This window comes from Podarcis cretensis (assembly GCF_951804945.1).
Source record: "Podarcis cretensis genome assembly, chromosome: 9".
NCBI lineage: Eukaryota > Metazoa > Chordata > Lepidosauria > Squamata > Lacertidae > Podarcis > Podarcis cretensis.
The window spans coordinates 61831246-61857907 of NC_137178.1; the positions used below are offsets into that span (position 1 = coordinate 61831246).

The 26662-nt window shown below is 43.8% G+C and overlaps 2 protein-coding genes across 7 annotated transcripts in view; one reads left to right on the top strand and one right to left on the bottom strand.

The window, feature by feature from the left end:
- Positions 1 to 17024, bottom strand: part of TEC (tec protein tyrosine kinase) — an 80534-nt gene extending 63510 nt beyond the window's left edge. Inside the window, exons 1-2 of one of the 3 annotated variants that reach the window (XM_079989717.1) lie at positions 16360 to 17024; positions 14911 to 15065 (exon numbers count right to left, since the gene is read on the bottom strand). The gene's annotated coding sequence lies outside the window, so the exon portion shown is untranslated. Of the gene's footprint in view, positions 1 to 705; positions 947 to 14910; positions 15066 to 16359 lie in introns of those variants that run through there. The other 2 variants (XM_079989716.1, XM_079989718.1) reach the window with 2 other exon arrangements.
- A 138-nt stretch (positions 17025 to 17162) lies between these two features.
- Positions 17163 to 26662, top strand: part of SLAIN2 (SLAIN motif family member 2) — a 36662-nt gene continuing 27162 nt past the window's right edge. For 2 of the 4 annotated variants that reach the window (XM_079989734.1, XM_079989736.1), the window contains exon 1: positions 17163 to 17753. In XM_079989734.1, coding sequence (XP_079845860.1) covers positions 17272 to 17753 — 482 coding nt within the window. In that variant the 5' untranslated portion in view covers positions 17163 to 17271. The remainder of the gene's footprint in view (positions 17754 to 26662) is intronic. The other 2 variants (XM_079989735.1, XM_079989737.1) reach the window with 2 other exon arrangements.

Genomic DNA, 26662 nt, shown 5'->3' on the forward strand with positions numbered 1-26662 from the left:
ACATTTGGAGGTCCCATTCCTGACATTGTCTCCCCACCCCCTTTTATCTTCACAACAATCCTGTGAGACAGGTTTGGGCCAAGAGCTTGCGAACGACCCATTGAGCTTCCTAGCCAGCTAGGGAACTGAACCGTGGTCTCCCCAGCCCTTTCTCAAACATCCTTGCCACTCCGGCACCCTGCTGCCCTTCCACACAGCACAGCCCTCGAACGAACCCCAGGCCGGATATTAAATGCCACCGAGTTTTTGCATCGCAGCCACGGGGATAATAAACGCGAACGGAGGAGCAGAACGTCCTACTATCCCCAAGGTTGCGCCCGCAGTTACTTCACTATCCAGCTGTCGTTTCGCAAGCCGAGACAGGCACTTAGCTTGTGAATTCAATCTGAAAATAGGGGGTATCCCTGATCTCCTTAGAGTTTTCCTTCCTCTGTTCAGCAGAGCTTCCCTCTAGCCCAGGGTTTCCCCGAACTTGGGTCTCCCGCTGTTTTTTTGGACTACAACTCCCATCATCCCTAGCTAGCAGGACCGGGGGCAGGGATCATGGGAATTGTAGTCGTGTTTCCTTCCCCCCCCCCAAAAAAAAAAAGAAAAACCTGGAGACCCAAGTTTGGGAAACACTGCTCTGCTGGGACTTATTTAACACACAAACACACACTTTAAAAAAGAAGGACCTGAGGTAACAGGTGAAGACTTTCGACTTACAGAGCCGCTGCCCGACGGCGGTCCGAGGCGGCAACCCGAAGCCGACCGGTCTCCTCGCCGACTTGCAGCGCTAAGAAGCAGGTAGTTGTGAAAGGGGAGGAGCCGAGGGCCGTCGAGCTGCTCTTACCCGAAGATGGCTCCGGCCGGCGCCCGCGACGGGGAGCCGAAAGTGCGGCTCCTGAGAGAGGTGGAAGGCGGGCGTGGGCGAGGGAGCTCCGCCGTGTCCGTCCCCCTCAGCCGCTTTCCTCCTTTCCCCTCGCCCTCTCCCTTGCGCACGCCGTCCGAGCAGTTGGAGGAGGAGGTTTCTTGAAGCGTAGGAAAAAGGAAGCGGCAGCGGCGGCTACGAGGTCTTCGCTCGCCGCGCTTGCAGGCTGCCGAAAGCGAGCGCTTGGGTTTCCCGCCGGCGCAGTCATGGCGCCTCCTGGAGGTGCTCCGCGCAAAGAGCGTTTCGCGCGTGCGGATGGTGCGGGTCATAGGAGCCGACTCCTAGGGGCCCGAGGTCCTTTCGTGCTCCCCCAATAAAATATTTGAGGGGACTAGAAACCCCCCCAAAAAAAATAATTGATGGGCATTGCCATTTAAATTGTGTGTGTAGCGTGACATGTGATCGATTATGTGGGGCAGGGCTTGCCTACCCCCCCCATCCCATGTTATTCAAGTTGGCACCTCTGGTGTGGGTGTAGGGTAAGATGTGGAGGAAAGCTGCTTCAAATTGTGTGGTCTTGGGCCTGAAAAGATGGAAGAGGATGCAACTCACAGAAGCTGGCCTATCTGAACCATCATTTGGCCCATTTTCTGTAACAGTCCAAACTGATAACCCTTTCCATTAGATTTTCACCTCCTCAAACAACGGCCACCTATTTATACAGTGGTACCTCGGGTTAAGTACTTAATTTGTTCCGGAGATCCATACTTAACCTGAAACTGTTCTTAACCTGAAGCACTACTTTAGCTAATGGGGCCTCCTGCTGCTGCAGCGCCAGTGGCGTAGCGTGGGGGGTGCAGGGGGGCCGGCAGCACCAGGCGCAACATCTGGGGGTTCGGGTTAGGGGGCGCAAATCCACGGGTTAGGGGGCGCAAATCCACGGGTTAGGGAGCGCAAATTACTTGCCTTGCCCCGGGTGCTGACAACCCACACTACGCCACTGTGCAGCACCGCCAGAGCACGATTTCTGTTCTCATCCTGAAGCAAAGTTCTTAACCTGAAGCACTATTTCTGGGTTAGCGGAGTCTGTAACCTGAAGCGTATGTAACCTGAAGCGTATGTAACCCGAGGTACCACTGTAGTTCATCCTTGATCCTAGGATTGTGATTCAAGAGCCCCCAAATGTTGTAGTCGGTACCACTTAAGCTATGACGTAATTTTGCTCACATCAGAGCAGACTTTTGTGCTTTTGTGGTTGTGGCGGCTTGTTCCTTTGAGGATAAGGATGATTTGGCATTTCTCACCCTAAACTGGATAGATTGCTCACTATAATTGAAAAGTGGGCACAATAAACATGGACCATTGAGGTGTCAAAATAGGCCCTGGGAGAGGGCAGGGTGGAAGCTCATACACCTTTGGGAACCCTTTCCTGGGTAACCTGACAAAGTGGGCAAATGGCCAACTTAGGAGGTCCAAGAATGCAGATTGTAAAAGCACTGGGCTGGACCCCAACACCAAAACAAGGAACCCACTGAGTCTTCTTGACACCCTTGAACTGAACCCACCAAACCAGGGACTGCAGCTGGTGAGTCAGATTCAGTTGAGGGGCTGGTTTTCCCATGCTTCAGAGAAACCCATCACCAGCCTGAAGCTGATTAGACTGTACATATAAGTACTTTGTCTGCATAGATTTCCTGCTGCCATGGTTGTGAACCAATGCATGAATATACTGTAAGTACAAAAATTATACATTTTTTAACTTACTTCCCAAGTTGTTGCCTGTTTCTTAAGAAAGCAGAGCCAGCTTACTTCATAGCTGGACTTGCTCAAAACAAGGCTTTAATGCCTAATTTCTATGCTTCCCAGCATAACTGCTGCTCAGGAATGATGGGAGCTGTAGTCTAGCAACATGCAGAGCCATAGAGATGCGGTCTGTAGGTTTTTTGTTGCATTCTATCAAGTAAATATGCTCCTGCCTTTCAGTGTTCTGAGCAATAAATTGAAAGGCATTGGAATTTTGGTATTCACTCTTACGTAAGTGGAAATTATGAGTATAATTTAACCCTGCTGCTAGGACACGCACACATGCACACAAAACTTGCAGGGAAGGAGAGAGAGAGAGCTTTTAAATGGGAAAATATTTCTATACTTGGCACCCCATAAAAGCTTTAATAAGCTAACAAGAACTTTATTGAGAAATGTATGGATGGCTCTTGCGTCTTTATGCTACAATGTTATGAGAAATAAAGAAGTCTGTAAAGAACAGTCCTGTCCTTGTGTTTTTAAACACAGGCATGTGTTTGGTAGCAGATATCTGTAGCATGACAAGAAATGGATCATTCCATTAACAGTTCACTCCTTAACAATAGTAGGAACCTAACCCAGAGGAAACACCTAATTCCTGCCAGCCAACCCACATTGTTTCTGCTGGGAAATCTTGTAAGGAAAATATGGCAACATTCTTCACTAAAAATAAAAGCAAGCTCTGCCTTTGATTCTTCCACCAAGGGTTTGGCTTTCTTGATCATTTTGGCATAGCATTTTTAAGATGTGTACAATCACAGGAATACAATGCTTTGTTCCCATCATGCTGTACAACAACAGAACATGTTCATAAATCCTAGTAAACAGAATGTTATATTCTCTTTCCCACATCAGCTGTATTCCATCATTTCAGAGCCAAGAAGTAAATTTAGGTGTGTTGAGGTCAGTATTTAGCCACATTCTTAATAATTTCACAAAAGATTCAGTCTGTGCTGCATTCTGTGATCCTTTCTGTGCTATAATTCTAGATGGGGAACTGTGTATAAAGGCTTGGATTTCATTAAAGAGGTGCAAGCTGCCAGGCGCTCAGAATGAGGGACCACAAAGACAGTGGTAGTCTTATGATATATGGCTATTTTACACATATATACAGCCTGAGTCTGTGGAGGGGCTCACAGCATTAACAGCCCAGAAGGTCTTGCTTCTCCCATAGCTACAGCCTTGGATTCAAGCATGTCTTTCCTTCTTAGGCTTCTCCCTGCAGCCTGCTTCTAGCCCAGTGCGCGCGCGCGCGCTCTCTCTCTCTCTCTCTCTCACACACACACACACATGTGCGCACACACATACACACAGAGGTTCTGACTTTTGTTCTTCTAACTATGGATGGGAGTCTCCTCCATTTACCCTCAGGAACAGAGCAGCTTTATTTCTTATACTAAGAACCCATACTTAGGACCATTATGGTACTTGTCTGGCTACTTGAACAATGGAATATTTATTATTATTAATAATAATTTGATATTCTCCTCTCCAAACTATATTAAAAAATAACCTAACATTTTCTTCTTCCCAGACACTCTTCAACACTTTCATTATCAGTGATTTCATTTAAAATATTTATACCTTGCTATTCAACAAAGCCAATCAAGGCTGCTTTTAATATAATTAAAATGATTATATGACTTAATAAAACCATCAAATAAGAACCAAAGAAACATAACAGTAGTTAAAATCATTAAGACTAAAAAGAATATCACAATTAAATACCCTTCCCCACCTTCTCACTATATAGAATACCCCTCCCCACCTTCTCACTATATAGAAGGGTCTGGTGACTTCTGTTTCAGTGTATCTGAAGAAGTGTGCATGCACACGAAAGCTCATACCAAGAACTAACTTAGTTGGTCTTTAAGGTGCTACTGGAAGGAATTTTTTTATTTTGTTTTGACAATTAAATAGACTGACTAATCAAGTTAAATAGCCATTAAATATCTAGCATACTAAAAATGAGTTCATCCAAGGCCTAAAAGGTACTACTAACTTCAGCTTTGTTCCTCCAGATGTTGAAGTACTACTATCAGCTCCAGCCAGTATGGCCAATGGGCCAGGGATGACGGGAGGGCTAAAGGTTCCCTCCACCTGCCTTAGAACAAGGGCCAAGCATGAGATGGGGGTCTGGAGAAGCAAGAATAGTGGTCTAGGCTGCAACTCCTTTACTATCAGTGGTGGGAAATTGAGGATTGCTTATAGCTCAGAACCAACATTTTAACTTGAGCCTGGAAACAAAGTGGAAGCCAATGACATTACTTAAGTATTGGTGAGATACAATCATTTCTTCCTTCTTCAGATTCTCAGCCTAGAACCAGATGAACTTTCCTAACACTCTTTTAAAGGCATGTCCACATAAAGCACTTTATAGTACCCCAATCTGGATGGAAACACAGGAATGACTAAGTGCATATCACATCTATTAGGGTGAAAGTACATGTTCAGCAAGGTGTCTATAATAATTTAATAAGCTCAAAAAAAAATAAAATAAATACTTTTAGCAGAAGCCAGCCCACATTATTTGAACTCAGCCATCGGAAGGACACAACCATCTCCAGCGGCCTTCATTCTACAGCAACCAAACCCGCTGTCACCCTCTGAAATCCCTCACCACTCAAAGATTGGGGGAATGTAACAATAATCTAGACATGGTTCAACAGCCATACAAGAAATATGTAAAATAACTAAGCAAGTATTAGACTTCACCCCAGAATTGGCCCTACTAAACATCTTCCAAGACAACGATGCCCATTTACACCACAAAGAACTCATAACCCACCTACTTTCAGCAGCCAGAAACACCATAACCAGACACTGGAGAGACCTGTCAGGAGTAAGCATGGACCAATGGTACCAAATAGTATGGGAAACAGCCCTACTAGAAAAATTAACTAATAAACTGAAACTGACACGGGGACAAACAGAAGAAGACACCTTCACCCCGGTATGGCTCCCCTTTATCACATACACAGCCCAACAGGACAATGATAATAATCCACCAACAGCATACAAATCAATATGGCTAACCTGATCCAAAACACCCACCCACCTCACTCACACACGAAAACAAAGATCACCACAGCCAATCACAAACAAACAATCACATCCTAGGCCAACCCCAACCTTGTTTTACACTGTAAAACAAGAAAACCCTTAATAAAATATTTAAAAAAAAAAAAACACACAGTACGTCACAAGACTGCCAAAGGAAAACTGAAAGTGATGCTACTATGCCACTATATCCTTGTCAAATACTTCTCTCCATCCTGGGAGCTTAAATTCATGAATAAATTTAGGAAACTTTGTGATATTTTCAGAGTTAGTTAACACACACAAATGGTTTTATATTGAGGATTTTCCCCCCTGTGTACTTTCAAGTATGCATAACTATGTATAATCTGACCTCTAGTGACCGAAGTGTAGTACTTGCCAGGACAACAGGCTCGATAGTCATTTACAGTGGTACCTTGGTTGTTGAATGACTTAGCTCCAGAACAAATCAGCTCCCGAATGCCGCAAACCCAGAAGTGACTGTTCCGGTTTCCTAATATTTTGGGGAAGCTGAACATCTGACGCAGCTTCCGATTGAGTGCAGGAAGCTCCTGCAGCCAATTGGAAGCTGTGCCGTGGTTTTCGAATGGTTCTGGAAGTCAAACGGACTCCCTGAACGGATTAAGTTTGACAACCAAGGTACCACTGTATATTGATTTGTGCATCCCAATCTCAGACCTGTGAGAGACTCCAGGGGTTCCTGCATTTACCCCATGTTTGGTTTCCTTGGAATGAAGTTCAGTGGAGACTGTGCTACCTTTAGGATATATGTCTTGCTTTACACATATATACAACCTGAGCATAGGATGAAGGGGTTCACAGCAATCACACTCCAGCTGATCTTGCTTCTCCCTTAAGTTTCCAGGGAAGCCCAAACTCAGCTTTGGGTACAGCACAGAGCAGACACACCTCTCTGTCTCCAGCTTCCAGCTGCAGCCCAACCTCACACACATAACACTGGCTAATATTCTTCTACCTTTCAAGTTGAGGTAGTTTCCTACTAGTTGAGTAGGGGTTACTCCCATTTGACTCTATGGCAACAGGACAGCCTCTTTCTAATGTTAATGGAAATACTTAACTGGCTGGCTAAGGTTATTCTATTGCCTTAACAAAGGAAACTGGTTTGGCTGGTGTCCTCTTATAGAGCTTACCATTCCCTCTACAGGATCATATATCTGGAAGGAACCCTTGAGTGTCATCCAAACTGACCCCCCAAACCTATAAAACGATTGTGTCACATTTAAGAGCTACAGGTAACATAAAGGGTTAAAGGAAGCAGTTGACAAACTCCAAAACATTGCATGCACATCACAGTTCCTTTGTCTCTGCAAGCAAAGAGGTTCCTGTTTAGGACTGTGTTACAAAATTATAATTAAAATTATGCTGGATCCTGTTAATATATGACATTTTTCTATAAATACATAGATTTCATCCTGTAATACATGAGATAAAATTCCACTTTCAGACATTGGTCTTGATTTTAGAAGGTTGCAGGAAAGCATCAGAAACATATAATACATCACCAATTGACAACTAAACCTGTTCATGATCTTTTGCCTCATATAAAGCTCACATTAACTTTAGCTCTCATTAGCTTTTCAGAGAACAAAATGAAAACACTTGCATGATAAATAGGGGAAACCTCCTTAGAAAAACTTTTTGCCATCTGTAATGTCAAACAGACCTGCTTAACATTACCATTCATCTTATCTGACATGAAATACTATAATTGAGGAAAAAGTGATCTGTATATAATTATGTGTCTCCAATAATTGAATTTCTACTTTTAATCCCCAGATGTCTCAAAAGGTCTTGTAATGTAAGTTTTGTCTGGTCAAATGTTCAATGCCAGATGGTTGTGAATATCCCTCTCATTCTCCTTGGGTAATTATTTAAAAATCATGATCTATCTTGATCTTCATTTGTCATGAAGCAAGACACTAATGGGGCCAGTGAGGTAAGAGGAAAGAGGAAGCCCTAAAGTGACTCTCTTAAGAAAGAAACCATTAATTCTTCTATCATTTAGAGATAAAGAAAACATCTAGTCTATGTTGAAGAGATGCCTGCTTGCCTGCATTGATAACATTTCATTTAAGGTTTAGGGTTGTCATCTGTTTACAAGGCAAAGCAATGATAATTCTGCTATATATCATGTCAATGGGGTAAAGAAAGTAGAAAACCAAGGGACTTCTTGGGATTGCTGTAGAATCACAGGGATATTGTCACATTTTAATTATTTTAAATGGACATTTGGAGTTCAAAAACAGGTCCATGGTCTTTATAGCCCCTCTTTACAGACCGATTCCCCCTTTAAAATTGATAGTATAACTATAGGTAACTTATACTATATACACACATATATAGGTTACTGAGATTGATATTTAAAACTCCAAAATCCAGGGCTCCCCCACTCCCCAACATAGACACACTCTCACACAAGTATTGTGTTTATTTTTTAAGCTTAGAACAAAAGTGTGTAACAATTTTGATGTCTTCTACAGCAACAATATTTTCAAAGTCTATAATACATTCATTCCAACTCACCCTTTTAATCTGAAAAATAAATGGCTCCGCTGTAATGGTGGTATGTGACAGCAAGAGAATGGGAGCAGGTCCTAGTGTGGCAATTAAGCCCCTGAAGATCATTTCATATGCTGCTACAGCTAAATTAATATTACCAAACTATACAATTTTTGTAATCAAACCAGAAAATGGCTTGTGTTTGAGTAACATAAGGATTTACTGTACCGTATTACTAATTCCGAATAAATGACATTATGAACACTTGCCACTAGATGGTGCTTGATTACTATGGTTGTCACATTTTCTACACAAAAATATGAGTACAAATGCAAATGTATAATTTAGCATCCTCAGGTATTTCTAGAGGTTGTAAGGAAAAGCTGCACAACAATATAGGTTGTTTAGTACTGTATACAGTGGTACCTTGGGTTACAGACGCTTCAGGTTATAGACGCTTCAGATTACCCAGAAATAGTACCTTGGGTTAAGAACTTTGCTTCAGGATGAGAACAGAAATTGTGCGCCATCGGCGCAGCGGCAGCAGGAGGCCCCATTAGCTAAACTGGTACTTCAGGTTAAGAACAGTTTCAGGTTAAGAACGGACCTCCGGAACGAATTAAGTTCTTAACCCGAGGTACCACTGTACATTCTATGAAGTTATATATTAAAAATGCAACACCTTTATAAATTAGGATCCATGTGTGCTTATGACGTATTAGGTAAAAAGGTAAAAAGGTAAAGGACCCCTGGATGGTTAAGCCCAGTCAAAGGTGACTATGGGGTTCCAGCGCTCATCTCGCTTCAGGCCAAGCGAGCAGGCATTTGTCCACAGACAGCTTTCCGGGTCATGTGGCCAGCATGACTAAACCACTTCTGGCGCAACGGAACACCGTGATGGAAACCAGAGCACATGGAAACGCTGTTTACCTTCCCGCCACAGTGGTACCTATTTATCTACTTGCACTGGTGTGCTTTCGAACTGCTAGGTTGGCAGGAGCTGGGACAGAGCAACGGAAGCTCACCCTGTCGTGGGGATTTGAACTGTCGACCTTCTGATTGGCAAGCCCAAGAGGCTCAATGGTTTAGACCACAGCACCACCCGCGTCCAAATGATACCTTATGATGTATTAGCAATGTATCTGCACAGAAATGTCTCAATCTTCCCTCAAAGCCTAGACTGTAATGCTGTAGCTGGATCACCTGGCTGCTGCAAGACGGTAAGAAGGGGGAGCAGGAGGAAAGACATGGCACACTGCTGTAAAGAGGGCAGATTACTACATCATATGCAAGGATGTACTTTTGGAATCTGAGTGGAAATGGCTGGATCCTGGGGGCTACAGTGCTGTAAGGTAGGTGGTACCATTGTCGTTAACAGCAAGAGAAGATATTTTCATGGCCAAATTTGCAACAAGGTTCAAGGGTCCTGCCTTGCATATATTCAACATTAATTTATTTGTTTTAAAAAACCCATCAGCCCATACATAGTAATGGAATTTGTTGTATTTAGTTGGCAAACGGTGTAATAAATATAGCAAAGTAATCCACCCAGGGCAATAACCTGTGCTGTTGTTTATATTGAAGGGTAGAAGAAAAATATCTTAAATAAGTTAAACATAAATTCAAGCAAAGGGCCTTGGGCATGCACATTTAGGATTGCATCTGATGTTAGTCATACTTAGGGTTGACCCACTTAAATTACTAGTCACTTGTATTAATTTCAGTGGGACTACCACTCTATGAACAACTTTGAATACAACTCTTACATTCGGCCCATATAACTGTTTTATTAATAGTCATCTAGTATATAGAACCAGTGAAGTAGCCACAAAAATGAATGCTCCTGATAATCATATGGGATCTGAAACACTGTGTGTTTCCCTGTACTAGAGATGGCCCTGTGAAAAGACTGCACAACCTTGAGTTGAAAGAGGAGCCTAATGAAAGGCTAACAGAAAATAGGTATTTTATCAGTACATTCCTTTTAGCTAGCTCTTCAGTGTTCTTAGAGTAAGAAGTTAATTTAACCACAATTCTTAAGAAGCACACCAGAGATATAATATATTGAATTTGAATTATTTTTAGCCATTTATTATTACATAGAAAGTATTCACACAATTTTCAGTGTGGATATTTTTTTGTTAATGCAGGAATTTATGGATAAATGCCTTTTTTACAGTGTGATCCTGAAATGAGTTCATTTCCAGGTATATGCACGTGCGTTTATTTAGATATACAGTATTTTAATTACAGAAAAATGCAGTAAAACTGGTCTTTTATTAATGAAGTTGCCAACATCCACAAAGGTGGAGCAAAATATTCTCACAGCACTGGAGGCCTGGGAAGGGTGGAATCTTAGATCATAAAGTTGCCTCATAAGGGTGGGGTTCTAGTGCTTAGTACATCAGCAAATGAAATTATATAAACGAAGCTATAAATCTTTTTTAACAGCTCAGCTGTGGATTTAGTGCCAACAATTCTGATCACTTGTAATTTGACTATACAACCAATTTAATACTGCTATCGTAAGAACATATTTTAAAATTCTCTTCATTTCTTTTTAAATTTTGCTGTCTTCAATGTATTTTTTTTAAAAAATAAAGAAAGCCACAATAATTACCCATGATGCTGCTGAACAATTAATTTTGGAAAGAAATACAAATCAATCCTTTCTATTCAGAATACAGGTCTATAAAGCACTTTTATTGTTAGCCGTTTAAAGACCATCAGCTAAGATGCAAATTAAGTCTAATTAATCACCATGTCCTGAAAATTTAGCCATATTGAGATTCATCACCACATCCCAACTTAACATTTTCTCTCTCTCCAAAATTCCATACTTCCTTCAATGTAAATATTATCAGGGTGACTTAGACGGTACAAACAATAAATATAATACATAAACAAAGCAGCACAATTAAGAAGACCCTATCACCAGTCAACACCCATATTATACCTGGTGCTAGGATACATTGCAGGAGAGCATCAGATTATGATCGCAGTGCCCAACAGGCCTATGTAGAAAAAGGTTTTCCTTCAAGCATCCTGGTCAACAACCCATACAGGCTTTGAATTGTGCAAGGAAATGAAGCCATGGTCAGTTGATAATCAATTATATTTAAGACAACTATATCAATGTTCCCACCTACTGATCCTGTTCAAAAACCTTGCAGCTGTATTTTAAACTAGCTGAAATATTTGAAGAGTTTTCAAAAGCAGTTCCATGTACAAAACATTGCAGCAATATAAGCAGGAGGTTATCAGGACATGTATAACTGTTGTTGGGTTATCTCTATGGAGGAAAGGCCACGCTGGTGTGTCAGTCTTTACTGAAGGAAGAAATTCAACTATTGACACCATTTGCACTTCTAAAAATTAAGCAGGACCAAGGAGAACCTCCAGACTGCAAATCTGATCCAGAACATGTTGAACTCCACTTCCCTGGTCAGACCAATCACCTAACAACAGTACCTCAATCTTGTTGGGATTGAGCTTCTGTTCATTGGTCCTCCATCCTAACTATTACCATTTACAGGGACCTGTTCAGCACTTCCACTGAACAGTGATACAAAAGCTAATCAGTCAGTTTTGACAACACTTCAGTCCAAATGCCTGGATAACCTTCCCCATCAGCTTCATACAGTGACTGTCAATTTAATTGCTCTTGTTTTCTTCAAGTGGGGAGGGGGATTTGAAATGGCAGGCACTTCCTTCACCAGTGAAGGGGCTTTTCAGTGAAGGGGCTTTTTACTGTCTACCTGAAAGTAAAGAGGGATGGACTGTGGTAGCACCCTCCACAGTCAAAGAACTACAACACAAAAGACCCTGTCCTGCATTCTTATCAGTCTGGCATCTTAGAACCTCAGACAAATATAATATAGGCAGGTTAACATAGGAGGCGGCAGTATTTCAGATATCCTGGCCCCAAGCCTTTTAGTGATTTATATATATATGAGCAACACTCGTGAGTTGAGCCTAGCCCAGAAACACATTTGAAGCTAGTACAGTTGAATAAGCTCAGTGTTATACAGTCTGTAAATTGCACACCAAACAGCAACTTGGCTGCAGCATTTTGCACAAGTTGCACTTTCCTAATATGTACACATCAAAGACAACCCTATGTAGAACATGCTGCAGCAATCTAAATGAGGAATGACTAGTGTGCGCTGTGGATCCTCCCTGGATTCAAATGTAAAATGTGGTGTCCAAGATAAGGCAGATAGAGGTGATTTTATCCTTCAAATGCTTAGCAGACCTATTTGTATGCCCCCATCTCCCCTTGTGGACAAAGCTCTAAAACTCCTGAAACATTTGGAAGTGGACCACTGTGCAATGGATACACTATGACCAACACAGTGTTGCTGCCACTGTGTCCCCCCACTGTGGAAGGATGTGTGGATCCAGAAGAGGCCTCCACAGTCACTTACGGACTCACTGTTAAAACCGTATTTATGGAAGACAATCTTAGTCAGCTACGATTGATCACCAAAGAAGAAAGAAGTTGCTGCCACTCACCAACACAGAATAAGCTCAATAATGAACTCTTACTTATGTATGACTGTACTTGTATCAAGGTTTCTGACACTTGTGCTTCCAGCATCCCTTCCTTCTTCATAGCTCCAAGCTCATTGGTAATCCAAGCAGCCAACTCAGCTTTGGACAGCAAAAGATGATTTGGAATGCTTCAACAGCCTGAGTCAGCTCTGTAGAATAGATTACAACTATTGATTAAGGAATGTCCAGCTACCAGGAACTAAGAGCTTCTGAACAAGAACATACATATTTAGACTGAGATCAGCGTATCAGTCATGCTCCATCACCAGCGCATGAGAAAAAAGAGTCAGCAAGAACAGAAACGGTTTAGAACCTGAATTATACTGCATATTTACAAAAGGTTTGTACACTCATGGTTAAACATTCAAGCTGAACAACCCTGCAAAGTTTACATAACTTTTAAAAACATGGGAATAGAACAAGCACCACATCCAGTGAGCACCCAAGCATTTCCTTCTTAAAAACAGAGTTGTGTTTTTTGAAAGGATACTTATTGAAATTCCAGAGGGGACTATTTATCCTCCCCTCCCCCTGCTTCCTTGTGTGCAGTGTATGTAATACAAAATAATTTTTTTAAAAAAGTATATTGAAATAACGCTAATTTTTAAAGGTCTGAATGTCAATTTATCAGTTAATTCACCACTGAAGGTACTTACCAATATGTACCAAATTCTGTAACTCATAAAAGACTTTACAGTATTTAAGGGTTTAGCTAAACACTTGAATGCATAAAAGAGCATGTTTAGACATGTTGTTAACTTGTGTCTGGAGAGTTGGGAGGCAACAGTTTCCTATTTGGGAAGCTAAACAAACTTTTGATATAGTCCTCTTACATGGCTGTATGACCTCAAGATATATGTAGGTGCAGTTTGTTTGAAAGTGCACTCATGTAAAAATGGTAGCATTGTGTCATCAGAGAAAGATTAAGAGAATTTGTAGCCTAGCTTTCACTCCGATAGCCAACTTTTTCATGCAGGATATATGTTGTGATATGGGAGTAATTTCAAACAACTGGTTCAGCTCACACACATGAGGTGGTCCAATAAGGTGCGATAGCTGTGTCAAATCAGCAGAGGTAGAACTGGGGCTTTTAAACTACTGTTGATTTCCTATTTTAAAAAATTACTCTGCAGCTATACTATTGTAGCCAAAATCTATGCTAATATGTGGCTGTTTTTTTTGTTTTGTTTTCTTTATTTAAAAAGCTAGCTATACACACCCCATTGCAATCTGTCTGAAGGGAGGTTAAAATGATGAAACAATAAATTGTGGTCAATTATAGCCACATTATATTGACAATTTTGGAAATTATACGGGGGTTAGGAACATGACCAAAGTTAGAAAAATCAATTTCTTTCTATTCAAGTCAGATAGATAATGTGCACAGTCAACCAAATGATACAGCTGGTGTGCACATTGTACTGTTCTTCTTGGCTATTTTGAAATATGGAAACATGATCCAAGAGAAGTAATTCAATTTAGCTGGATAAAGATGGACAGTTCTAACTTAACATGTCTTTCATTCACTAATTATTTGTATCATGTGCAGTCTCCACACTATACTTTGCCAGGGGTGTATACAACTGAGGAACTCTTTATAACATTTCATCCATTCCCTTCCTTCTAGGAGGACATACATCACAGAAAAGTAGACTGTACGTATATCATTGAATACAATTACCGCCAATGATCATTCACAGCATTTATAATATTTTTCACATTTATTCACACAAGAGCTCAATGCAGTAGACTATATGTCATGTTAAAGAGTATGGAGAGAGATGCATATCTGCCTTGGACATCCAGTCCTAAACAAAGTAGGATTTCCCAAATACAAACCCATCAATTTATGCCCTGTATCAGCCTGATCTAGAACATTTGCAGAAGAGGAACATTCTTCTTGTAGACCCCAGCCAGCCAGAATAGGAACCTTACAGCACTGTTCAGGACTCTAGGGAGCAGGTTTCAGAAGGGGAGAGAGAGGAAGAAAGGACATCCATTTCTCCCCAATGTTCCTGGAGTAGGAAATAGCTCGTTTCTTTATTCTCCCTACTGAACCATTATTCTAATTTTTTAACTCAGGGAAATTATTCCTCCCCCATTCCCCCTCCTGAAATACTTACTAGAACTTGTAAGGTACTTCAGAAGACCAATTCTTCTTCCTTACTTCCCACTTCAACTGACACTCATAGTCTTAACAGTTCAAGTCTCAATTGCTCTCATCCATAAACTTAAGTTGATTGGAGTCTATCAGCCTTACTTACTTTGTGAAACTTCCCTGTGGAAAATAATGGAGAAATCCAGAATTTTTGCATGACTGTGATTTGGCAGAGGGATGTCTACCTTACTCCAACAAAAGGTAGCAGCAAACACAGAATTCCATTATTTAGCATTTGATGTGATACTGGTAATTCTATCTCCAAACAATGGTCTGAGTTACTCAAGAAAGTTTTATCTCTCCAGGCTCAACTGTCAGCAGTGTATCATAAATTCAGGAAGTTCACAGTCTTTTGGCTTATTTCTTTTAATTTACTTGAATACTTGTGTGCCTAAGAGTTCCCTAATGATACAGAAATCACTACCTTGGTTTGGGATAATCCTGTTTTGCAACTGAATTGATAAGGCATTGAGGCTGCTATCCTGTATCCATTTACCTATGGAAAAGGACCCATTACCTTCGAGGGTGCTCACTTCTGAGTAGACATGTGCAGGATTGCATCATCAATCACACAATTTCACTACAGTTAAACCTCAGTTGTTGAACGTAATCCGTTCCAGAAGACTGTTCAACTTCCGAAATATTCGACAACCAAAAACTGAAAGCGGAATCTCAAAACGGAAGCTGTGTAGCATGTTCAGCTTCTGAACATCATTCAAAAACTGGAGCAATTACTTCTGGTTTTCGACATTGGGGGAAAACGTTCGAAAATGGAGCCGTTCCAGAACCGAGGTTTGACTGTATTAGGAGAAAGGCGTACTGTTGAAAACAGAAGGCTGGATTATCTTCATATTAAGAGTTCCATCCTTTATCAGTGCTCAAAAAGAACAAAACCCTGTACAGTATTGTCAAGAGGGCTTGCTTCTAATGTGCTTGTAGGACTGAATGCAGCCTTAATTGGTGGGGCTTCCTCAGGGGTTAGTCTGTAAAAAGAGAAGTAAAAAACAAGGAAAAGCCCATTTCCTACACGCCTGCCCTGTGGAATGCCCTCCCATAAGACGTCAAGGAAATAAACAACTATCTGACTTTTAGAAGACATCTGAAGGCAGCCCTGTTTAGGGAAGCATTTAATATTCGATGAATTATTGTATTTTAATATTTTGCTGGAAGCCACCCAGTGGCTGGGGAAACCCAGCCAGATGGGCAGGGTATAAATAATAAATTATTATTATTATTACTACTACTACTACTACTACAACACCCTACGAGCTCTAAACCTGTAATTCCGCATTTTATAGAGCAGTGTCGGGTTATGGGTGGTGCAAGCGGTTCCCCTACCCAGGGTGCCAAGCCAAGAGGGTGAAACAAACATTTTTTATAAAAAACCCACCCCAATATTTATACTGGTACCTACTCCAAGTTGGGGAGGGCGCCCCATTTTGTCCCGTGTGTGTGTGCCATATTACGAAAATCCGCCCGACTAGAGCTGGAATGGGCTGGCCTTGTGCTAAGAGGGAAGAAACTCGGCACATGCTCTGAGACAACCTTATCGCCAAAAATAGGACCAGGTGCCGAGAACGCCTAGGAGTTATTTCTAAGTAAATGTGGGTAGGCGCGGGAAGGCACCTTCATGACATTTAAAGTCCGGGGGCGCTTTCCCAGCCGGTAGGGGGAAGGCTACGGCTGCCATTAACGGCTCCTTAAGCGGCATCAGCAGCTCGCGGTGTGACTCGAGGACTTTGTACGAGTATGAAATCATCGCCCGCCACTATTGTCCAAGCGCCGCCCTGCGCGCCTCCCTCACGGCTCAGCCCCTCACGGCTCGGCCCGGTCTTCGCGCCTCAAGCCCAGCCAGGCCGCAAGCCGGCCCGAAGCTCGGGGCTGTGGAAGGGAAAGATCATCTCTCCCCCCCCCCCCCCGCCAACACACGGAGAGAACGGAGAGGGAAGGGCGGACATGGCGACGGCCGCCGTCCTCAGGGAGGCCGCGGCCGGATATGCGTGTACGCCTCCCTCCGCTGTGGGCCGCCACCGGCGCAGCTGACTCGGCCCGGCCCAGCCCAGCCTGCTGAGCAGGAGCCGAGAGAGGCGAGGCTGCGCTTCCCCGCCCGGCCATGTAGAGGGGGCCCGCCTTGCTTAGGCCAGCTCAGGAGACAGCCGGCCGCCTCAGCGTGAGGGGAAAGAAGGAGGGGGGGGGGAGAGAGAGCTTCGCTTGACAGAGGGAGGGACGAGAAGGCGGCGGCGGCGGCGGCGGCGGCGGCAGCAAGGAGCCGCGCTGCCTTGTGAGGCGAGAGGGTCGCGGGGGTTGGGTGGAGCCGCGGGGCGCCATGGAGGACATTAACTCCAACGTGAACGCCGACGCCGAAGTGCGGAAGCTGCAGGAGCTGGTGAAGAAGCTGGAGAAGCAGAACGAGCAGCTCCGCATTCGCAGCGCCGCCGGGGCTCCGGGAGGCAGCCCCAAACGGCTGCTGGGCAACAACCACGGCGGCGGCGGCGGCGGAGGGTCGGGAGCCTGCACGCCGCCTCTGACCGCCGCCGCTGCCGGCGCCCCGCAGTCGCCTTCGCCGCCGTCGCCCGCCGCCGCCGCCGCCAGAAGCAGCCCTCTGCTGCTGGGGCTCGAGAGCCGCTGCCTCGGCCCCAACAAGGCCGGGCCTAGGCGGCCTCCGCCGAGCGAGGAAGCAGCCGGAGGAAGCGGCTCGGAGGTGTCGGGGGGAGCCGGGGAGAACGCCAGCCTCCTGGACGAAGTGGAGCCGCTGAAGCCCGACGAGCTGGAGCGGCTGGCCGGCTGCGGGGAAGACGAGACCGGCTGGTGAGGAGGAGTGGGACGCGGGGCTGGGTTTATTTATTCCGGTTCAAATGCTTGCACGCAGTTGGGCCGCGAAGGCTCCCTGTTTTGCGCTTGGGAGGGTTAGGATCGCACGCTGCCTCTCAGATCGGCGACCCCCAAGATCGAAGGCCTTGCCTTGCGGGGTCTCCCAGAGGAGAGCCATGGTTCCCGGTGCTGGCGCAGCCCAAGGGGCCCGAGAGAAACTGCTTCCCTACGGGGCTCTTGGCGTGGTTTCTTGCACCTGGGAGGCTCCGCACAAATCTGGGAGTTGCAGACCTTAACCTTCCCTTGGAGGAGAGCCTTGTTTTGGTTCCTTTCTAGGGAAGGGAAGGGAAATCTACCCAATACTCCCGAGGGGTGGAGAATCCCTTTGTCCTTTCTCTAGCAAGCGGCGGCTTCAGGGTACTTTTGTTATAGCAACCCAGAACCACAGCGGCAAGGGACACCCATTCAGATTTTTTTGTTGGGCGGTGCACTGGGGATCTTCAGATTTCTAAATGATGAGATCCCGACTTGATTGTTTAGCGGCCTGCTTCTGTGGTCTCTGAAATATTTCACAAATTCACAAGTCCATAAATTCTCACTCTTATTTCTACACGTTCCAGGGAAAGGTGGTTAAATCCTTTATTCATGGGCATGCTGGAATTACCGTACGTGTTCTAGGTAACTAGGGATGTGTTACGTATTCCAGGATCGTAGTAAGGTTTAGTGCTTTGGGCCCTTAAGCTATCTCACTTTAAAAGTTACAGGCATTTGTGCCCTTTCTGAATTGGCATTCTCACTCTTATTGAGCGAAGATGCTCAACATTTCATTTTAGTGAAAAGAATGCTTGAAGCGAACTCAGAATATGCCTGCAAAGGATATGGAAGATAGACCAAGAAGACAGATCAATATTCTTTAAGACTTTTTGAATCCACACACACACACACACACACACACACGTATATATTTTAGTGATTCCCAAAATGGTGGCTTAGAACTGATAGGTGTATGAATGAAATCTCATGGGCAGGCTACTAGAGCAAACTACCTGACTACAAAATACTATGTGATTATCAAAGATCTATGTGCACATGAGATCATGCCTTTTCCCTTTAAAGGAGATATACGGGATAACTTTCTCCTTTCTTGCTCACTGCTTGTGTATATATTAAGCTAAGTTTGTACAGTTCCCCCTCATAATGTGTGGATATACTGTACATGCATTTTGCAGTTGTGTACAAAGTTATTTTATAAGAACCGATCTTTATGTGTGATGCAGTGCAAGAGGTAGTTGCTTCATCTTAAACAGAGAAGTGTTTTTTAAAACAAAGCTTCAACTTCTGGGGCATCACTTGTATGAAAAGTTTTTGGAGTTAGGCTGCATTATAAAGGAAAACCTTCAGGATTGTGTAGTATATTGTGTCAGGGGTTCAGGAGCAGAAGCACAGGGAAGAGGGGAGATGGAGAGCGAAGGGGAAGAATCTGAGGGCAGCGTAGGAGAAGATGACAGTGGCCCGAGAGATTCCATGAGCCTCTCCAGCGAATCGGAAGATTCACAGAAGGGGGCGCCGGTGGCCAGGGCAAGGGGGGTCCCAAGGGGGACACCCCAGAAGCAAGGGGCCAGCGGGGACTCCCAGAGCAGCAGTTGGAAATCAGGACCAGCTTCCCCACCGGAGCAAAGTGGGGGGGAAGAGTCACAGGTATCGGGAGTAGCATCTCCCCCAGCAGGGAGAGGAGAGGAGTCAGGGCTAACCACGGCTCCATCGGAGAGTCAGACAACGGATGGGAGGTCAGATCCGGCCAGTATCCCGGAAGAGGGAAGCAGTGACAGAAGTAGTGTAACGGTCAGGAGGAAGGTCACTGGGTTGGCGCGAGAGGCAAGTTCAAATGTACAGGAGCGTGGGACAGCAGAGAATGAGGATTGGGAACCGGGTCCTAAAGCCCGTCGGAGGCAGGGGGAGGAGCTAAGCGACTCAGCGTCAGAGGAGTCCAGAAAGGGGAATGCCCCAGCGGGCAGGAGGACCCAGAGGAGAAGAGAGCAGCGGAAAAGGTGGAGCAGGGCTAGGATCTTAAACTGGTGTCAGAGGGGAGGAGATTCAGACGGGACTTCGCCGGTCTAGGGTTTAAGACGTAGAGCTGCGCGCTGCGGCTTTGAAATGGAAACTGAACCTCAATAAAGACTTTTGTACATAACGACAGCCTCGCGTTGGTCCTCTGTGAGCTGGGACCTAGGGGCAGCTCTGACAGTTATGTTTGTAAATTGCCTTGAAACACATGTAAAATGTGATTCATAAATTGTGTTGTTTTTATTACTTATCAGTTTAGTCATAGGTAAGGTAAAGGTAAAGGTACCCCTGCCCGTACGGGCCAGTCTTGCCAGACTCTAGGGTTATGCGCTCATCTCACTCTATAGGCCGGGAGCCAGCGCTGTCCGGAGACACTTTCCGGGTCATGTGGCCAGCGTGACAAGCTGCATCTGGCGAGCCAGCGCAGCACACGGAACGCCGTTTACCTTCCTGCTGGTAAGCGGTCCCTATTTATCTACTTGCACCCGGAAGTGCTTTCGAACTGCTAGGTTGGCAGGCGCTGGGACCGAACGACGGGAGCGCACCCCGCCGCGGGGATTCGAACCGCCGACCATGCGATCGGCAAGTCCTAGGCGCTGAGGTTTTACCCACAGCGCCACCCACGTCCCTTTAGTCATAGGTAAGAGTGGCTTAAAATGGAAATCCAACTAGTTCTTTGATTCTTGGGTTCTTTCCAAGCCCCTCCTACTGCAACATGGTTCATGTAATACCAAGCTTAACCATGGCTTAGCATGAACAAGCAAATGTGTAGATTCCTGGAGACAAGGTCGTGGACTGTTTGCTCCTCTGCTTGTCCTGCTACCGCCACACTGCTTCAAGCAAAGTTGTGGTTTGACTTATTATTTAAGTCCAAACCTAGACTTGTTTATCTTGATCCAGTAAAACTATGACATGCAGTGAAAGTTCGTTCTTTGGTTTTCCACTACAGTGGTTCCTCAGGTTACATACACTTCAGGTTACAAACTCCGCTAAATAGTGCTTCAGGTTAAGAACTTTGCCAGTGCTAGAAATAGTGCTTCAGGTTAAGAACTTTGCTTCAGGATGAGAACAGAAATCATGCTCCGGCAGCAGGAGGCCCCATTAACTAAAGTGCTTCAGGTTAAGAACGGACCTCCGGAACGAATTAAGTCCTTAACCCGAGGTACCACTGTAGCACTTTATCTGAATGAGACAAACCCTGAGCCTAAGTTCAGACATAATACTGCCAAACCATGGCATAGCTCACAGCAGCAACAGCAAGACCTGTGGAGAAGTGAAGTGACCATGATCTCTCTCAGAACGTACATGTTTGTGCTAAGTCATTGTTTGAATTAGCATGGCATGTGAATTGTTCTTGTATGTCTTTATCAAGCCAGGAGACTGTGTAAATCTCCTTCTCCCCTTCCCTCAGCCACTGAAGGACAATGAGATTGCTTGTTTTTGAGGGACACTGAAATAACCAGACCTTTTTCTGCTCCTGCTGTGTCTTTCTCTTGAATCACATGGCTGTTTCCCCAAACCCCTTTTCTCTTGGACTACCTTACCTGATCAAGAGGGAGGGTAAAGGTAAATGGACCCCTGACCATTAGGTCAAGTCGTGACCACTCTGGGGTTGCGGCGCTCATCTCACTTTATTGGCCGAGGGAGCCGGCCATGACTAAGCCGCTTCTGACGAACCAGAGCAGCGCATGGAAACGCTGTTTATCTTCCCACCAGAGCGGTACCTATTTATCTACTTGCACTTTGACATGCTTTCGAACTGCTAGGTTGGCAGGAGCAGGGACCGAGCAACGGGAGCTCACCCTGTTGCAGGGATTCGAACCGCCGACCTTCTGATCGGCAAGTCCTAGGCTCTGTGGTTTAACCCACAGCTCCACCTGCGTCCCTTAAGAGAGAGACTAACCAGGTGCTATTTATGTCCATTTTATGATCTTCAATACACTTGAAGTTCTTATTCTCATTTTCTTGAAAATTTCTAGATAATGGTGAATATAGTGACAAAGTAGGAAGTACAGGCAATGACCATTTTGTGCGTGTTCAAATAATGCGCAGGCGCATCGCCACAAACCCAGAAGTGGCAGGAAAAGTGGGTGGGATGGGGCAGGGGTCTACATACTCCACAGTCACATGTGTTGACCCAGAATGCAACCCCAGTACAAATCGGAGATTGCCTGTAATTCAGATATCTCTCATCTCAGCAGTTTGGTACTGCTGCTGCCGGTGCTTCCATGATTGCTATGCAGAGTTGTAGGTGTCAATTACTCTGATAAGCATGCCTGACAGTGGTGAGTTTCCGAACACAAAGATGAGTCCGTAGTCCAGTGGGAGAAATGGTCCTTGATTCCTGACCTCTCCAGGTAGAGCTGGGAGTGTCCCCAGCCTGCTGCCATTCAGTGTAGAGTACTGGGCTAGATTGACTGATGGTCTGATTTGGTATAAGGCAACCTTCTTTATTTTTCAACACCAGGAAGTCTTCCTCAGTCATAATAGGCAACAGGTATCCTTGGAAGTATATATTGTACCTGAAATTAGTTCCACCTTTCTTTCTGTGTTGCTTAGACCAAAGCACAATTTTGGTAAGCAGCATTTATCAGTTTAGTCATGTGGACTGCCTGAATGCAAATTGCATTTTTTTGGTATCTTTACCTCATTTCAAACTAATTAAACCACATCACACACACACACACGCGCGCATGTGTGTGTATGAGTAGCTTTTCAGGCATACAACTCTGCTGTCCTCTTAAAATATTGCATTCATTTTAAATGGGTACAACCTTCTAATTAGACTGACATGCTTATAGTTGAGGTATCAGAGCAACTGTGCTGTCTCAGTTAACAGCAAAGATGAATCACTAGACTAATTTAGTGATTGTGAAGCAGTTTGTGGGTGAGCTTGTTCTAACTTTGTTTTCTAACAAACTCACTATGTGTTTTGAATGCTCATTGTGAAATGAGCCCCTCCAGTGCAAGGCAGATCTGACATTTTGACATCTAAGATGGTCTTGTTCCAATGTGCCTTTGACAAGCTTAACTGAAAAGTGTTGGCTCCTCATTTTATGATGTGGCTCTGTTCCATCATTCCTTGTTTTATTTAGGTTATTTATGTAACTTGTTTTATTCTTACATATTAAACTATGTTTGTTAACTGTTTTGGGGTCCCACATTGGAAGAAAAGGTAGCACTGTATATAAATGTAATAAATAAATAAGGCCTGGGAGAGTACAAATGTTTTCACCTGGCATTGAAAATGTAACATAGGCCAAAGTTAAGTCTCTCTGGTAAGAGAATTCCAAAAGTGGGATGCTACAACCGAAAAAGCCCTAGCACTGATATTTAACCACAAGAGAGAGAGAGAGAGAGAGAGAGAGAGAGAGAGAGAGATGTAACTCCTTGGAAAGAGAGGCATTTTAAATATCTGCCTGTCTTCGAGCACTTCTAGACTAGAAACTAGAAGCTGAAGAATAGGAAGTCATTTCTCTAAGAGAAACAGACTTCCCTTGTGGAGATTGCTCTTCTCCTAGGAGGGGGATGAGCACAAGCCAAACAGGAATCATGCTGGTAGAGGAGAATGAAATACATTACTGCACAGAGCACTCACATTCTTCCTTCACATCACTGAGCATATTGCACTTAGGTGAGTATGTCTACTTGCTAGTCAGCTTCTGATATTTCATCAGTCATCTCCTATCCATTAGCACTATCATCCTATGGGGAAGAACTGTAGAGGATGTTATTTGCTTGAAGTCAATGTCTTCATTGTGTCAACTTCTACACTCTTGACCAAAATCTTTTCTCATACAGAACCACAAATCCTTGTGGTTGCAGCTGGGGGTGCTTTCACATAGCAGTTTTCTATGGACTGTGTACTCATCGAACATGCATGTTTCTTGCAGTGCCACAGAATAGTGTCTTCATCAAAGTGCCATCCCGTGCTTTCCAATTTAATTCGGATTTATTGTTTCAGGAGGTTTATTTCACTTACTGCCTTTTCCGGGTGAACAGTAAAGTCAGGTTAAATAGGAAAATATGGGATGGCATTTGGTTGAGGTCTATCATCTGTGACACTGCACAAAACCACATGCATTAGCAGCACCAAGTCCATAACCAATTGCCATGTGGGATTTTAACCTAGAATCATAGAGTTGAAAGAGACCACAAGGGCCATCGAGTCCAACCCCCTGCCAAGCAGGAAACCTAGGTTGGTCTTAGATAAAACTTCTAACCCATGAATGCAATAGTGACTCAGTCTAACACTGTCATGCAGATTTCTCTCAAAGCATGATCTAAGCCTTGATATCACCACACTAGTAGAAACACCCAAGTAATTGTATTCAAAAGCAAATACTGTCCTTAACTTCTTTGTTTTGATTTTAGTCATCATAAAGAGCAAAACTGAAATATTGGCCTTGCTGCACCACAATGAGCTTGAGGTGATGTAAATGGTTCTCCTCCCCATTTCATTCTCACATTATCCTGTGTTTTCGTTGGTGTTGTCTTCCGGGAACTGTTCTGGAAACTTTCTGCGGAAGGAGCAGTAGAGAAATCCCTTAAATATGCCGCATAAACATGGGCTCATTCAGGTTTACTTGCTAGTGACTTAAGTTCTGCATAAGCCAGAAATATTATCCATGTTTCAAAATGGCTGTAACATTCCAGATATTAATACAGCATAATATTACTAAGGAATGAGTGGAAACTTATTACATAAACAGCAAATGACAGGCAATGTCAACACTGATCCTTCATTGGCAGTGAGGGATAGTTTGGAAATTTAATTGGTCCATACCATTCAGTGACTTGCAAGTTTTATTTATTTTTACAAGCTGCTATTTAGTTGTATGGCCATGCTGATTCAGAAATACCTTGCAGCAGCACTAGTGTCTGTATCTTTAAAGACATTTTATAAAGTATGCATCTTTTTGCCATTAATGTAGTCCTCCTTCCCCTTTTGCCTGACATAAATGCTCTGGAAATGTTGTTTACCCTTTCTTTAACTCCAGGGTGTTTTCACTCACGATGCAACTAGAAGACATTTGCACCAGCTTGTCAGGTATCACCATCAAACTATATTATCATCATGCTAAAAGTATATTTAAAGAAATATTAGCTAGCCAAGAAACTGGAGCGTTAAAACGCTGTTTAAAGTCTTGAATGTTAATTTTGGGAGGACCCAGGTACAGATTGTAATATATGTACCTTTAAAAAGAAAAAAGCAGATGACATTTTTATCGACTACAGTTTAGTGGAAGTGAGTGACTTTCCATTCTGTTGTTTTGGTCTTTAAACAGCTATAGAAACCCTCAGAGGTTATTTGTATCTGGAAAAAGTTGTGGACAAGGACTGCTTGCTCATCTATTTCCCCACTAACTGCTTTTCTACAGAGGTTTGCTAATCCCAAGATGTTTCCCGGTTGTTGGTTTCAGCCCAGTGTTTATTTCACAAACATGGGGCTGGAACCTAGGTAGTAAATTTCAGGTTGAAAGTTACTGGCAAGTGAAAGGTTAAGCACTTGTTGGTCTCCCACAGCTTCTTCAAGGACGAAATATCCATCAGGCTAATGTTACACACCTGTGATGTAACACTTAGACCTGGTTCATAGATCACATTAAACCATGGCTTACCATTACATCTGAACACAGCTCAGTGCTTTAACTATGGTTTGTTAGTGAAAATAAGCCAAAGTTTGTTGGCTTATTGACCTTACCTGTGGTTTGGTGTTGCATGTGAGCATGGGGACCACCTTAGGAGTGGTTAATTTCATTACCCTGCCCAAATTTATCACCAAGCAACAGAGATCCTTGGTAAGAATGCTGGAAAACAAAGAAGACCTAATCTCTTCTTGCTGCTGCCTTTCCTAAATCTGATATAGTGAGGCAGCAGCCAAAATAGATTTTTTGGGGTGGACATATTATTGCATGCCACCCAAATCTCTGAGCAGTGTGAGATTTCAAGGTTTCCAGGCACTTACCTAGGGTTCATGTTTCCTTTGGAATGAGGCACAGCGGAGACTGGAGTCTTTATGATAAATGGTTTACTTACACATCTATACAATCTGACCCTATGATGGAGGGGTTCATAGTATTAACACCCTAAAAGGGTCTTGCTTACCTCATAGCCACAGCCTTAGCTTTCAACAAAAATCAGGCATCTCCCAGCTTCCTAGCCTGTCTCCCAGCCGCCCAGCCTGCAGCCTCCCAGCTTCTAGTTCACATAACAACATTCAACCCTAGCCTTTTTCTTTCTAACTATCAGCTAGTTGAGGGAGGGACAGGCAAGTATTTTGTATCTGGCACAGAACCTTATCCTTTGTTACCTTAGTGGCCCATACTTGGAGGGCCAATACTTCAGCAGGAAGTTAGCATGACTATTCCAGGAATTGAATCCATGCTGAATTAGAAGGGGGCTCAAGCATACAGCCCACCCCCTCCCCAAATTCATAACATTACAGTGGTACCTCAGGTTACATACGCTTCAGGTTGCAGACTCCGCCAACCCACAAATAGTGCTTCAGGTTAAGAACTTTGCTTCAGGATGAGAACAGAAATCGTGTTCCGGCGGCACGGCAGCAGCAGGAGGCCCCATTAGCTAAAGTGGTGCTTCAGGTTAAGAACAGACTCAGGTTAAGAACGGACCTCCAGAACGAATTAAGTACTTAACCCGAGGTACCACTGTATTAACATTTGATTTTTTTCATTTATGCTGCAAAGGGTGTAATTAGATTAAACAAAGCCTCATTCTATGGTTTATCTTTCTGTGCCAGTATTTGGAGCCCTCAATATAATGAGAAAGTCTATTTAATGTTGTGATTTAGCTCCTAATATGATCCTGTCACTTTTATAATT